We start from the raw sequence: 14625 nt of genomic DNA, 5'->3' as shown, positions 1-14625 counted from the left end.
CAAGCCGCTTGGAATAAATACGGATGTATCAAAGCACATTTCTCTAGGTCTGCCACTCACTCAAACAGGGCATGGTCCAGTGGACTATTTACTAAGTGGTGTGTCCTGTTTTCTCTCTCTGCAGTTGTTTCAGTGGAAGCAGCTGGAGAATTTGTATTTCCGTGAGAAGAAATTTGCTGTAGAGGTGAACGACCCTGACAGGTGAGATGGAACAGACACTGGATGCATATAGTGATCCTGGGTTGTGTTCTGTAGGGTCAGTTTCTTTAGCACCTCAAAATGTTCGGTGCCTACTGAACTCAACCCAGGAATCTGTTGTCTTCTATTCTGATCCTAGCCTTTCTGAATCATAACAGGCGTAATTTCAGAGCCTAGTGTCAATGAGCTGACTCCAATACAATATCTTGCTAGTGTCGAATGAAGGCCTTCCTTCTTGCTGTAAAGGACTGCTGCAGTCAGTGTTCTCAGGACATTACAGCACTTCCAGCCTCAGTGCTGGATCACATGTTTAATATGGTGCTGCTAGCCATCTTGGTTGGAATTAAACATCTCTGTTCCAACACTGCATCTCTCCCCCATCAATGTATTGAATTACAGAACCAGTCATGAGATTAGTTTATGCAAGGAATTGTTTTCTAATCTCTGATTGTGTATGATTCTGATATCAGTACCCATCATGTTATTAAAAGTGTATCTATAGTTAGATATCCAGGTATTCAGTTGTTGTGTTGTCAGTTTGGATTAAAGAGATGAAATTACTCCTACCTAGCAGTAACATGAGGGATTAAAATTGTGTCTGTCTCTCTTTTTATCCGCAGAAGGATAGTTTCCAGGCGTACTTTCGGGCAGACTGGATTGGTCATTCACACGTGGTATGCCAGCCACTCTCTGATTAAGACCATCTGGGTGATGGCCATCAGTCAGCATCAGTTCTATTTGGACAGGAAGCAGAGCAAAGTGAGTGTGTCAGCAGCACAGCACTTACTGCTCTTCTCCTACCCTCATCCCCTTACCTGCATCTGTGCCTCTGTGCTGTTCCTAGCCTTATCAGGGCCTTGTCACCCCCACCACGCTCCTTCTCACTCCACTCCACATCTGAGTGCTACTGTCCTTGTCTTAACCTTTACTCCTCTGTTTGCTAACATGTTTCTTATGGTTGACTCAATTTAGTCGACTGGTCGATTGTTTGGTCGATCGGCTGTTGGTCGACCAAGATTTCTTTAGTCGAGCAGTAGCAAAAAATGTTTTTGTTAAATCATGGTGTACAAGACACCTGTCTGAGTGGACTGATCCATTGTTGGGATGGCATAGTCCATCAGTGTAAGACATACTACTGAAATTGTTTATGGTTATATTATGTAAGAATTATGGTGCAACACAAAAAAATTATTGTATTTTATAACAAATGCGCTTTCTCCCATGTTGGATAGTGGTCGCTGTCCGTGGTTTTGAAAAATATCAGTGTGCTTCCTAGACCATGTTGCTGTGTGCATAGTTGCAAAGCTAACCAGCATATTGGTGTTGAGAACAATGCGGCGGAGGTAGCAGCGGTTAGGAGACGAGAAAACAGCCCTTGACTTAATTGTCTATGAAAAGTGAGGAGAAAGGAAACCCCAACTTAATTAGGTCTATAATCAACAGCCTAACTGTTAAATGTGCCTGGCTTTATAAATCATCCATATATATCTCCAGAAATAAGACTGATCCTTCTTCTGCTGGATGTTTGTGTTAATAGCCTACTGATTCTGTGTGCACCAAGCCTCACGCAACCACAACATGTTAGATAAACAATTTCACAAATTCTGCTTTTTTAAATCTTTACTATGCTGTATTAAATGCTTTACAATATTTGTTTGTTAGACTAGCCTCTGGTATTATTTATAACTTATTTAGTGTTGTTTACACTCTTCCAAATTGTCCCAAAAACAAGTCAAATTTATTCCACACGTCTGAATTTCCCTTTCCTAATAAGCAACGGGTGAACATTCCCTGGTATCGAGTTTATTTGTCACTTCCTCTGCATCCATTTTGTGTTAGGAGTTTGTTATAACCAATTTATTGATGTGATTATTTTGTATTTAACCTTTATTTAACTAGGCTTGTCAGTTAAGAACAAATTCTTATTTACAATGACGGCCTACATATTATGATATGCTATAAGTCAGACCTTATTGGTCACGTGCATGTGATGCATACATGTGTCATGTAAGGAGAGCAAGTGTTGAGGGAATAGGGAATGTTTTTCCTAAACAAATTAGGCATTTTGAGAATAGAACTTTTCAGTCAGAAATATCTGTAATTATGTTGTAACTTCAGCAACATGGACAGCGCAATACACACTGTTGATGTTCTGTGGTGGTGACTGCAGCAGGGAGGAGAGGGAGACAACACTATAAACACTGATGTTCTGTGGTGGTGACTGCAGCAGGGAGGAGAGGGAGACAACACTATACACACTGTTGATGTTCTGTGGTGGTGACTGCAGCAGGGAGGAGAGGGAGACAACACTATAAACACTGATGTTCTGTGGTGGTGACTGCAGCAGGGAGGAGAGGGAGACAACACTATACACACTGATGTTCTGATGTTAAACACTGATGTTCTGTGGTGGTGACTGCAGCAGGGAGGAGAGGGAGACAACACTATACACACTGTTGATGTTCTGTGGTGGTGACTGCAGCAGGGAGGAGAGGGAGACAACACTATACACACTGTTGATGTTCTGTGGTGGTGACTGCAGCAGGGAGGAGAGGGAGACAACACTATACACACTGTTGATGTTCTGTGGTGGTGACTGCAGCAGGGAGGAGAGGGAGACAACACTATAAATACTGATGTTCTGTGGTGGTGACTGCAGCAGGGAGGAGAGAGAGACAACACTATAAACACTGTTGAAGTTCTGTGGTGGTGACTGCAGCAGGGAGGAGAGGGAGACAACACTATAAACACTGATGTTCTGTGGTGGTGACTGCAGCAGGGAGGAGAGAGAGACAACACTATAAACACTGTTGAAGTTCTGTGGTGGTGACTGCAGCAGGGAGGAGAGAGAGACAACACTATAAACACTGTTGAAGTTCTGTGGTGGTGACTGCAGCAGGGAGGAGAGGGAGACAACACTATAAACACTGTTGATGTTCTGTGGTGGTGACTGCAGCAGGGAGGAGAGGGAGACAACACTATAAACACTGATGTTCTGTGGTGGTGACTGCAGCAGGGAGGAGAGGGAGACAACACTATTAACACTGATGTTCTGTGGTGGTGACTGCAGCAGGGAGGAGAGAGAGACAACACTATAAACACTGTTGATGTTCTGTGGTGGTGACTGCAGCAGGGAGGAGAGGGAGACAACACTATAAACACTGTTGATGTTCTGTGGTGGTGACTGCAGCAGGGAGGAGAGAGAGACAACACTATAAACACTGATGTTCTGTGGTGGTGACTGCAGCAGGGAGGAGAGGGAGACAACACTATACACACTGTTGATGTTCTGTGGTGGTGACTGCAGCAGGGAGGCGAGGGAGACAACACTATACACACTGTTGATGTTCTGTGGTGGTGACTGCAGCAGGGAGGAGAGGGAGACAACACTATACACACTGTTGATGTTCTGTGGTGGTGACTGCAGCAGGGAGGAGAGGGAGACAACACTATAAATACTGATGTTCTGTGGTGGTGACTGCAGCAGGGAGGAGAGAGAGACAACACTATAAACACTGTTGAAGTTCTGTGGTGGTGACTGCAGCAGGGAGGAGAGGGAGACAACACTATAAACACTGATGTTCTGTGGTGGTGACTGCAGCAGGGAGGAGAGAGAGACAACACTATAAACACTGTTGAAGTTCTGTGGTGGTGACTGCAGCAGGGAGGAGAGAGAGACAACACTATAAACACTGTTGAAGTTCTGTGGTGGTGACTGCAGCAGGGAGGAGAGGGAGACAACACTATAAACACTGTTGATGTTCTGTGGTGGTGACTGCAGCAGGGAGGAGAGGGAGACAACACTATAAACACTGATGTTCTGTGGTGGTGACTGCAGCAGGGAGGAGGGGGAGACAACACTATTAACACTGATGTTCTGTGGTGGTGACTGCAGCAGGGAGGAGAGAGAGACAACACTATAAACACTGTTGATGTTCTGTGGTGGTGACTGCAGCAGGGAGGAGAGGGAGACAACACTATAAACACTGTTGATGTTCTGTGGTGGTGACTGCAGCAGGGAGGAGAGAGAGACAACACTATAAACACTGTTGAAGTTCTGTGGTGGTGACTGCAGCAGGGAGGAGAGGGAGACAACACTATAAACACTGTTGATGTTCTGTGGTGGTGACTGCCGCAGGGAGGAGAGGGAGACAACACTATAAACACTGTTTATGTTCTGTGGTGGTGACTGCAGCAGGGAGGAGAGGGAGACAACACTATAAACACTGTTGATGTTCTGTGGTGGTGACTGCAGCAGGGAGGAGAGGGAGACAACACTATAAACACTGTTGATGTTCTGTGGTGGTGACTGCAGCAGGGAGGAGAGGGAGACAACACTATAAACACTGTTGATGTTCTGTGGTGGTGACTGCAGCAGGGAGGAGAGGGAGACAACACTATAAACACTGATGTTCTGTGGTGGTGACTGCAGCAGGGAGGAGAGAGAGACAACACTATAAACACTGTTGAAGTTCTGTGGTGGTGACTGCAGCAGGGAGGAGAGAGAGACAACACTATAAACACTGTTGAAGTTCTGTGGTGGTGACTGCAGCAGGGAGGAGAGGGAGACAACACTATAAACACTGTTGATGTTCTGTGGTGGTGACTGCAGCAGGGAGGAGAGGGAGACAACACTATAAACACTGATGTTCTGTGGTGGTGACTGCAGCAGGGAGGAGAGGGAGACAACACTATAAACACTGATGTTCTGTGGTGGTGACTGCAGCAGGGAGGAGAGAGAGACAACACTATAAACACTGTTGATGTTCTGTGGTGGTGACTGCAGCAGGGAGGAGAGGGAGACAACACTATAAACACTGTTGATGTTCTGTGGTGGTGACTGCAGCAGGGAGGAGAGAGAGACAACACTATAAACACTGTTGAAGTTCTGTGGTGGTGACTGCAGCAGGGAGGAGAGGGAGACAACACTATAAACACTGTTGATGTTCTGTGGTGGTGACTGCCGCAGGGAGGAGAGGGAGACAACACTATAAACACTGTTTATGTTCTGTGGTGGTGACTGCAGCAGGGAGGAGAGGGAGACAACACTATAAACACTGTTGATGTTCTGTGGTGGTGACTGCAGCAGGGAGGAGAGGGAGACAACACTATAAACACTGTTGATATTCTGTGGTGGTGACTGCAGCAGGGAGGAGAGGGAGACAACACTATAAACACTGTTGATGTTCTGTGGTGGTGACTGCAGCAGGGAGGAGAGGGAGACAACACTATTAACACTGATGTTCTGTGGTGGTGACTGCAGCAGGGAGGAGAGGGAGACAACACTATTAACACTGTTGAAGTTCTGTGGTGGTGACTGCAGCAGGGAGGAGAGGGAGACAACTCTATAAACACTGTTGATGTTCTGTGGTGGTGACTGCAGCAGGGAGGAGAGGGAGACAACACTATAAACACTGATGTTCTGTGGTGGTGACTGCAGCAGGGAGGAGAGGGAGACAACACTATAAACACTGATGTTCTGTGGTGGTGACTGCAGCAGGGAGGAGAGGGAGACAACACTATAAACACTGATGTTCTGTGGTGGTGACTGCAGCAGGGAGGAGAGGGAGACAACACTATAAACACTGTTGAAGTTCTGTGGTGGTGACTGCAGCAGGGAGGAGAGGGAGACAACACTATTAACACTGATGTTCTGTGGTGGTGACTGCAGCAGGGAGGAGAGGGAGACAACACTATAAACACTGATGTTCTGTGGTGGTGACTGCAGCAGGGAGGAGAGGGAGACAACAGGTGCTAGTCAGTCACTCGCTGTTTTTAATGTATTTTTTACACAATGCAGCAAGTCTGAGCCAGGCCCAGCCCAATCGATTGGCTATTCAGTAGGCTATTCTTTTGACCAATCGATTGGTCGAAAGAACAGACGACTCTTGATCGACCAAGATTTTTTTTGTCTGGGACAGGCCTAATGTATCTGCCCCATTTTAATTGATGTATATTATAGTGTTCTTAGAATAGCCTAAGCATAGCTGTGGGGATTCTTGATTTCATGTCGACTTTCCTTGCTGCTCTATTTGATGAATCAACACAGAAGGACATTTTTTTACGTGTTTGTTTAGACGGTGCATATTTTGGTGGGTTATTTTAACTTACTGTCGTTACACAAGCTGAGTGTGAGTTATGATAGTTGCTCCGAGGGGTGAATGAGTGTGTGGCTGCAGTCGGGTGGGTTTCAGCCTTTCAGAAGCAGATGGTGCTCATCCAGGAATCGTGCTGAGAGAGGGCTCCTTTCCCAGCCTGGGCAGAAACATCAAATGGGGCTCTTATCTCGCTGAGCAGTCATTTAAGAATAAATACTGGTGTGTGACTGTTACCGTCTCCCTCTTTTTCCTTCTTCCCCTCCCCCTCTCTCTCCAGTCCAAAGTTACCACGGCCAGAAGTTTGGGTGACATCGCCATGGACCTGACGGAGATTGGAGCGCCCAGGATCAGTAAGCTGTCCAGCATGGAGAGTAAAGACCAGCTCATCATGGCCAGCAACAGATCCCTCATCTCAGCAGGTAGACAATGAGCTAACAATGGACAATGCTTGACGGACATATCGGTCCTATTGACTTCATAAAGACAAATGCTGATTAGATGAGATTGAAGTGATCATAATGGTTTTAATAGAATATCTGCCTGATGCAGGGTCAGGAGACTCTGATGTGAGCGAGGAGTTAAAGAAGGAGAAGATTGCTGACCTGAAGAATAAAGAGAAGGACTTGCAGGACTCTCTGACTCAGAAACTAGAGGAGCTCAAGAAGATCTGCCTGCGAGAAGCTGTAAGCATCTTCATCAGTACTTGAATGAAATAATTTCAATTAGATTATATCACTGCTGATTGTTCTCTTTTTGTTTTTCCAGGACCTGACAGGCAGGCTGCCTAAAGAGTACCCTCTGGACTCGGGTGAAAAGCCCCCCGCGGTGCGTCGGCGCATGGGGACAGCCTTCAAACTGGACGACCTCTTCCCCTATGATGCGGTTAGTATAGGAGTCACAGGATGGGAGCACTGGCTGTCATAAATATTATGTGTTCTTTTGGCTAATAAATCTTAGACTTGACTGACATTGTAATGCAACATTTTAATCGTGTGTGTGTGTGTTTGTGTGTGTGTGTGTGGAGGACATTCTCTATATACGACCAGGATAAGGAATTTCTAGTGATGAATATGCTTCTTTTATTCTGTGAATATCCCCTTTGCACTGATCTGCGTGCCTGTGTGCAAGTTACTAATCTCATCTGTTTCTACTGTGTCTTCTTGTCCTGCAGGATCCCCATCTCAGAAACCTGGAGAGCATGTTTGCCCTGCAGCAGAAGATCGTGGAAGCGGCCAAGAAACTAGCCAACGAGGCTGAGCTCTGTAAGACGGTGAAGAAGAAGAGGAGGAGGAACTGCCTGGACGCCATGAGGAAGCTGCAGGAGATTGAGGAGGAGATCAACAAATACAGGATCAAGACGGGCAAAAAGCCCACCCAGAGAGCATCAATAATCATAGCAGGTAGCCTACACCACGCCTTACCAACAGCCAGACATTGCATACAGTCACAGTGATAACACAGTTTAGATTGACTGTAGCATACTGAGGAATCACAATTCCTGTCAGAAGCGCCTTGTCTGTACTAGTCTGAAAGAAAGAAAGAAGACTTCAGGACATGGGTTTCTATCAGATGTGGCCTCTAATGAAAAGCCTAACACAAGCAACCTCCGTTTCTCCCCTTTTCTCAGATGATGTGAACCTTGCAGAACTCAGCTCACTGTCCGACAGTCTTACTCTGGACGATGGTGAGTGCTACGGAGGTTATATCATACATACATTAGCTATATTCTCTGTTCACATCTGTAGCATCCCCATAGCTTTTAGCAGGCTGTGACAATGACAGTTCCTTCTGTTCACCTGTGTGTTTTAGACGAGGATCTGGGAGGCCAAAGGCAACAGTCCCATTCTGTGCAGTACTCTCCCCGGCCCCACCACTCAGAAACCCTGAGCCTCCACTACCAGTCTGACCGACTGGCCTCAGCCCACGAGCAGTCCCAGGACCTCAGCCCCAACAACAGGTAAGAGCTCTTGCACGGGCCTGGCCACTGGCTACAGCTCTCCTGGCTCTGGGTTGTTTTGTTACCCAGTCTGTTTCAGACTGTTATTCTTGGGGCCCAGGGAGCATCAGCGAGTATAGACCTGTAGAGGAGAACCAGGGAGAGCTGCCTGCATTCCTACCAGCCTCTTCTCCTGCTGCCCCCACAACCTTCTCTTATCAGCCCCAACACGCTCCATGTAAAAAAAGAAATAGACAGCAGTAAGCATGTCTCTGCCTGCTAAGGAAGAAACCACAATCCCAAGGAGGGGAAAATAGTCTGGGACCGGAAAGCTGCTCTGGAAACTCTGAATTTGAACGTATTCGCTCACTGCGTGAACATTTACCAAATGACTTGGATGATATGCTGCTGGGAGAGAGGAGAGCAGGAGTTCTACTGCTACTGTTTGGTAATGTTATTTGTTTACCGTTCCATGAAGCGAAAGATCAATGACCTATGAAATGACAGTCATCCAGGTGAAAATGATGACTGAAATCCCTGCACACAAGGATACAGCTTTAATATTATGTTTTGAGTGGCGAGGAGAGGGAGAGGCCGTGTAATCAAGGTAGAAGCTCCAAGTCTGGGAAAGGCATGGTTCTTATCTGTGTTTCAGATTAAATTATGGCAAAGTCCAGGAACCTTTCTACTACAATCACCAAGATGCCTTATCGAGCCACAAGCCTGCCTCTGCACACAGCATGCCTCCCACCCCCCTCCTCACCCGTAATGCCTACAGCAGCATCCAGTTCAGGTAGGTCAGGCCCGTATCCACAAAGCATCTCAGAAAGGTCCTAGGAATCCTTTTCAAACCTGTTTTAAGACAAAGAATCTCCCAGCTCAGAGCAGATTTTAGGACAATGTTAAAAGACTGCTCAGACAAACTCTGAGCCAGGAGTAAAATCAACTTGTAAAAATGATTCAACTGTTAATCATGACAGTTCGAGGTACCGCAAAGTAAAGATAGTGATGACGCTCATTGACATGCTGCAAATGATGGGGAATAGCCAATCGCGATGAGACATAGTACTCTGTGAACTATATAGCACCATTCAGACAACCACAGTGAATGTGACGGTACATCAAATTTTGCAATGGTCAAAATGCTTGTAATTTTAGCCTGACACGATCACTTTGCCTACTCTTTATTATTGCCTAATATGTTGGCATGCATAAGGCTTTTTTAACAAATTCAGATTGTTGTTAACAGCTGAATGTTTACAATAAAACTGTTTTATCAATACACTTGTCACTCCTGTCTAACAACTCTAAATATTTTTGGCACAGTAGGCATCAAGTCACTTGCCGATAATGTTGCATACAGTGTTTAAAAGATCTAACTTTCATCGAACACAATCAAGTTAACATAACCCTAGGATCAAGGCGAATTCAACTGCCAAACGTTAAGGCATGCCCAATTCAGACTGTTTTAACAACCTGATGTTGCGCTCCAAAGGGATAACTTGAAATGACAATGTAGGTAATTCAATAAGTGAAAGAAAAACATTGTTTATTTAGGTGTATCATGTGAAATAGGCCTCATAAGAAATCATTATCAAAAGTGGAAGAGGTACTGTTGCATGTAGGTTTAGATTATTTATGGGTTGATCATGTAGAAATATCAAAACAGGAACCACTGACTTGCTGCATTTTTCTATTATCAAGACACCTGCTGGTAACTCTTAACTGGTTAGGACAGCTCATGAAGTGTCCTAAATATGTCGACTAGGTGGGACTCTTATTACTAAAGAGGCTTCATGTATAGCTTTTATTTTTACCCATAAGAGTAGGAGTAAAATGTTTGTTCTCAGCACCAATTTTCTACTCTGAGATGTTTTGTGAATACAGGCCCTGGCCTCCATGACCTCCGTACACCCCTCACATACAAAGATGCCTCTGATGCTCCTCAACACCGACCAGGAGGCCCAATTAGACTAGCGTCCTGTCTAGACCTTTGTCCTCTGTATAACTTCTGGATGGGATTTCTAACCCTATGTCAGGTAGTGATCAATCTAACTCTGTATATAAGAAGGAGGATCATGTTGTTCATCATGATGTTGTTCGTTTCCAGGTCAGATGACGACCCCCAGCATTTCCGCCAGCGGAGTGGCAGTCTGGAGTCCCAGTCTCAAGAGACCACACCCCCGGCGCCAGCGTTCGTCCCGTTCCGCCGCAGCAACAGCACAGAGGTCCTGGACGATGGCTCATCCTACACCAGCCAATCCAGCGCGGAGTATACAGTGCCTGGGAACCATACCCACCGCCCCAGGGACCGCTGGCGTGGCAGGAAGGGCAACATCTATGCCAACACGGGCAGCATGCCCAACTTGGCACAGGCTGATGCCTGCTACAACACATACCAGCCCCCCCGGGCACCACGACCCACCACCACGGCCTACTATGTGACGGGCTACCCCAGCTACACAGAGCCAGAGCCCTACTCTAATGGAGTCTACATGTACAACAACGAGTTAGAGGGTCACTACAACGTTAACCCTTCATACCACGCCGCGCCGGCCAACCACGGACATGATGTGTACAGCAGTCGCTATGGTGACGACGAGATGGACAGTATGGCTCAGAACCCCTACGCCACCCTGAGGCCGCCCAGGAACCGTCAAGCTCTGCCCAGGACGGAACATTTGACCAAGAACATCCAGAAGGCGCTGGTGGCAGAGCACCTGAAAGGCTGGTACCAGCGCAATGCAAGCCACAAGCAACCACAGACCTACGACTACAACCAGATGGGTTCCCAGCAGAGCCTGGGTTACCAGACCATGCCAGCTCCCTACAGCAGGAACACATCCTACTCCTCAGGTACAGACAGCCTGCAAACTCTCTCATCTCACATGCAAACAAAATGATATTCCAGTCTGTTAGTCAAAGGCAATTATCTGGTTTCACTTAAATGGGCAATGCAAAAGGACATGCATCAGCCTTCTCTGCATTCAAGCATGTCAATGAATGCTAACATTCAGTCACTCATTTGCGTTCTATATCTCAGAGATAAATTATCCTATTGTAACTTTTCTTTGTTGTGGTTTCTGTTCCAGTCTCGTCACAGCAGTCCTCCACAGAAGGAGGCTGGCGCGGTCACCTAGGAGGGGGTATGTCAGAGTTCCACATGCCCCTACCGGTGCAGCAGCCTTACCCCTCCTACGGCACCGCTCACTACAGCCAGCACGCCCACAACAGGTGAGAGAAGTCATTCTTAGTCCCAATTCAGCTCCGTATCTGATTGGCTGTCCCTGATCCTACTTAATTAACAATGGAGCTAAACACCACTACTGTGTCATTGTGGAGAATGGATGCTCCCTGGAAAAAATGAAGCTTCTCTTTGGTTTTATCGGCCACACACCATTTTGACCTGTGTGTCTGACATTCCCTTGCTGACCATGATATGTCCCAGAAGTGTTGGAAACAGTTTGATAGTTGGTGCTCACTCACTTGCAGGCCAATTAGCATGGCTGCTTGAAATGGATTATAGCGTCTGTCTGCGCAGCCAGTGGTTAGCTCTTCATCTTACTGGCCTTAGGAATGGTTCTTCTTCTTCTCCTGCTTTAACTGTCCACTGGGCTGCTCTCTTCATAGATATGGCTCCTCTTGCTCCTCCTACCAGCACTCTAAGGACTCTTGGTACATCCCTGATGGCCAGAGGTGCTGTGCCTTTGTCCCTGCTAGCTCTTTATCCTCCACCACCTCTCCTCCTTTCCTTCCTCCTCCCCTGGCTGTGGGCTCCGGCTGGGCCCAGGGCCAGGGCTCCAGTCCCCTGCAGCAGCCCCACAGCTACAGAAGCCAGAGGCTTAGTAAAGTCTCCTTTGCTAAGTGTAGCCCACGATAGTAGTAAGTAACCAGCTACCAGTCTGTCCTCAGCGTGACTTCATTGCTTGCTTGTTTTTTTTAAAAGTGAGCTTAAACAATGTCCTGCTCTGTGCTTTGGGCTTCTCTTTTTCAATTAGTATCAAAGCTGTTTGTTTGGGCCGTCTCTTTCTCCTTCTCTATGATAAGAGAACTGCATGGCTTTTATGATTGTTGTTCATTTCTGCCATCTCTTTCAGCTGCCATACCAAATTGTCATCCAGCGGTTACATTTCTCTTAAGGGGTGTGCATAGACATACACCACTTAAACTGTCAGTTACCCCCGCTGTCTCCTCTCCCACCCCATTATCACTATCACTGACCTTTGGCCCTCTCGTGCACAGATGTCCCACAGCAGGGTATGGGTGGAGGAGCTGTGATAGACTGGTGCCGGGGCCAGCAGTGGCTACAGGGTCATTAGAGAGGTTTGATTCTGGTGCCTGTCATGGTACTGAGTTCTGACCACCGAAATTAAACACCCGCGCTAAAGAAAGGGTGAGAGAAGAAACAAACTACCGCCACAGATTATATGGTGTTGGTGGTGACTCATTTTGTGCGTGGCAGTAAAAAAACAACAACACAAGACTGCTTTGGTTGTCCTAGTACTCTTTACTCTATGGTGGTGTACACTGGTGGTGGTGGGGGTGGTGGGGCAGCAGCTTTGGAAGTGGTGGTATCTGTGGAAGAAGGCAAGTGACCCTGCATTTTGGATATTTGAATCCTGCGTGTGTTTGATGCTTGTTGTTCATCTGTCCATCTGCTTTGTTTTAAGGTGTGTGAATAGTTTAATCCTGGTGGAACACACTAACTAACACCTGCCATTTTGAAACTGGGATATAACTCTCTTAAAGGTGGAGTGTTCCATTTAATTTCTCCAGTGCTGTGTTCCAATGAAGTAACAACCCAGGGTTAAATTACTCAAATAACTTCACCAGTGGAGAAGTCTCTTTTCTTGGATTGTATTATCAGTTTTTTGTTGCTAGCCTAACCTGTATACATCCTGTATGTGTTGCAGACCCAATGTAGATGTGAACCAAACAGAAACCTACATCAACAGCCAAACGAACTGCAGCTTGGATCCAGATGACCAGAGACTTTACTGGCATGAGGGCTCCTCCAAACCTGGAACTATAGTGTAGCAGTCAGGGCCATCAACTCTCTCAACTTCCACTTTGTGACACTAACATGTGCCTTGGACTGCACTTACCTGTTTTTCTGGATGGAAATAGGATCCAAAGAATCAAATATCAACCACTGTGGAATTCACACAGGGGAGGACCTTAAGTCTAAGTACAGCTGATTTGAGTTCTCATACACGGAATTGCCAAACAAAGTAGGTCCACCTGCGTACGCTCTCTGAAAGCAGAATTACAACACGGTCACCTGATCTGAATGTTCTGGATTGCTAGGGGGGGGTGTTTGTCTGTGCACTGAGTTGCACTTGGTGCTGTGGCTGGTTGGGTTAGCCTGAGAGGCTGGCATGAGGATGGAGGATAATGAACATGACTTGTCCTGCAAGATCGATAATTGGGCAAGCTTTATGCTCACCAGTACAATGACAGATCTCTCCAATATTGACACTTTTAAATGTTGAAATGAAGGATTGAAATTGGATTTTGAGTGTGAAGATGACTAGCAATGGCGACCTGCTGAAACGTTCTCCAGTCAACTACTGATTTCTAGAGCCCATTCTATGATAGTGTTTGTAGATACTGTACAGCACTTTGTGCTATTCTTAGGTTGTCAGTCTTTTTGCACCAGCCATTTAACACAGTATTTGGACCTCTCTCTTGTTCTCAGTAATTTGATCATCTTTACTGCCAAATGCTTCAGTCTAACCATTAAAGTCTAGACTCAACCATGTCAGCTTTTATACTTTCAAAGACCATGTTAACACTATCAATGCCGGTTATGTAATGTGTCCACTCTATTACACGGCTTCATTTTATTGCTCAGTGCAGTGAGACAAAATGTCAGTTTTAAATGCTCATTGCATCCCATGCTGGAATCCATGGACTGGTGCTTTCGATTCCTCTCAATAAGGAATTTGTATGTACATGTTGATAATGTAAATACATTGTACAGAACTGTTTTTGGAGCATTTTTTATATATTTTAAGAAGCATGTTATGAATAGTAAACCATCACATTTGTCAAGCTGGTTCTTAGTCGTTTGTATAATTTGAAATGCGTTTGAATTAAAACAAATATTTTGAGCTACGTCCTCAGTTTATTCATGTTTTAGTCTATAAAATGGTTGTGATGACTGTCTGTTGAGGATCTGAGAAGAACTGAAAAACACATCTCCTGTAACTGATTCAGTAAAACACAGGATTTAAATCGAGAGCCGTAAAGAAAGTTCAATGCTTTTTTAAACTTAAGATAATGAACTTTAAAGAGCTCAGGACTATAATGACTATTTTACATTGCTATTATCCCCCCCTAAATAAATCAGTTTCAGTAAAGTGTCAGATGAATGGCTTTGGATTGGGATGT

At 45.8% G+C, this 14625-nt stretch overlaps 1 protein-coding gene across 4 annotated transcripts in view; it reads left to right on the top strand.

The window, feature by feature from the left end:
* The window catches only part of LOC115143398 (FERM domain-containing protein 4B-like), a 79005-nt gene extending 64660 nt beyond the window's left edge, over nt 1–14345 (top strand). For 2 of the 4 annotated variants that reach the window (XM_029683785.2, XM_065001944.1), the window contains 12 exons: nt 125–201; nt 819–957; nt 6574–6715; nt 6846–6979; nt 7062–7178; nt 7468–7696; nt 7924–7980; nt 8106–8253; nt 8888–9025; nt 10343–11088; nt 11325–11466; nt 11863–13139. In XM_029683785.2, the coding sequence (XP_029539645.2) occupies nt 125–201; nt 819–957; nt 6574–6715; nt 6846–6979; nt 7062–7178; nt 7468–7696; nt 7924–7980; nt 8106–8253; nt 8888–9025; nt 10343–11088; nt 11325–11466; nt 11863–12112 (2319 nt within the window). In that variant the 3' untranslated portion in view covers nt 12113–13139. The other 2 variants (XM_065001942.1, XM_065001943.1) reach the window with 2 other exon arrangements.
* The last annotated feature ends 280 nt before the right edge of the window (nt 14346–14625 follow it).

Source organism: Oncorhynchus nerka, linkage group LG15 (assembly GCF_034236695.1).
Source record: "Oncorhynchus nerka isolate Pitt River linkage group LG15, Oner_Uvic_2.0, whole genome shotgun sequence".
Taxonomy (NCBI): domain Eukaryota; kingdom Metazoa; phylum Chordata; class Actinopteri; order Salmoniformes; family Salmonidae; genus Oncorhynchus; species Oncorhynchus nerka.
The sequence above is the reverse complement of the archived record's forward strand: the minus strand, read 5'-3'. Positions and strand labels throughout refer to the sequence as shown.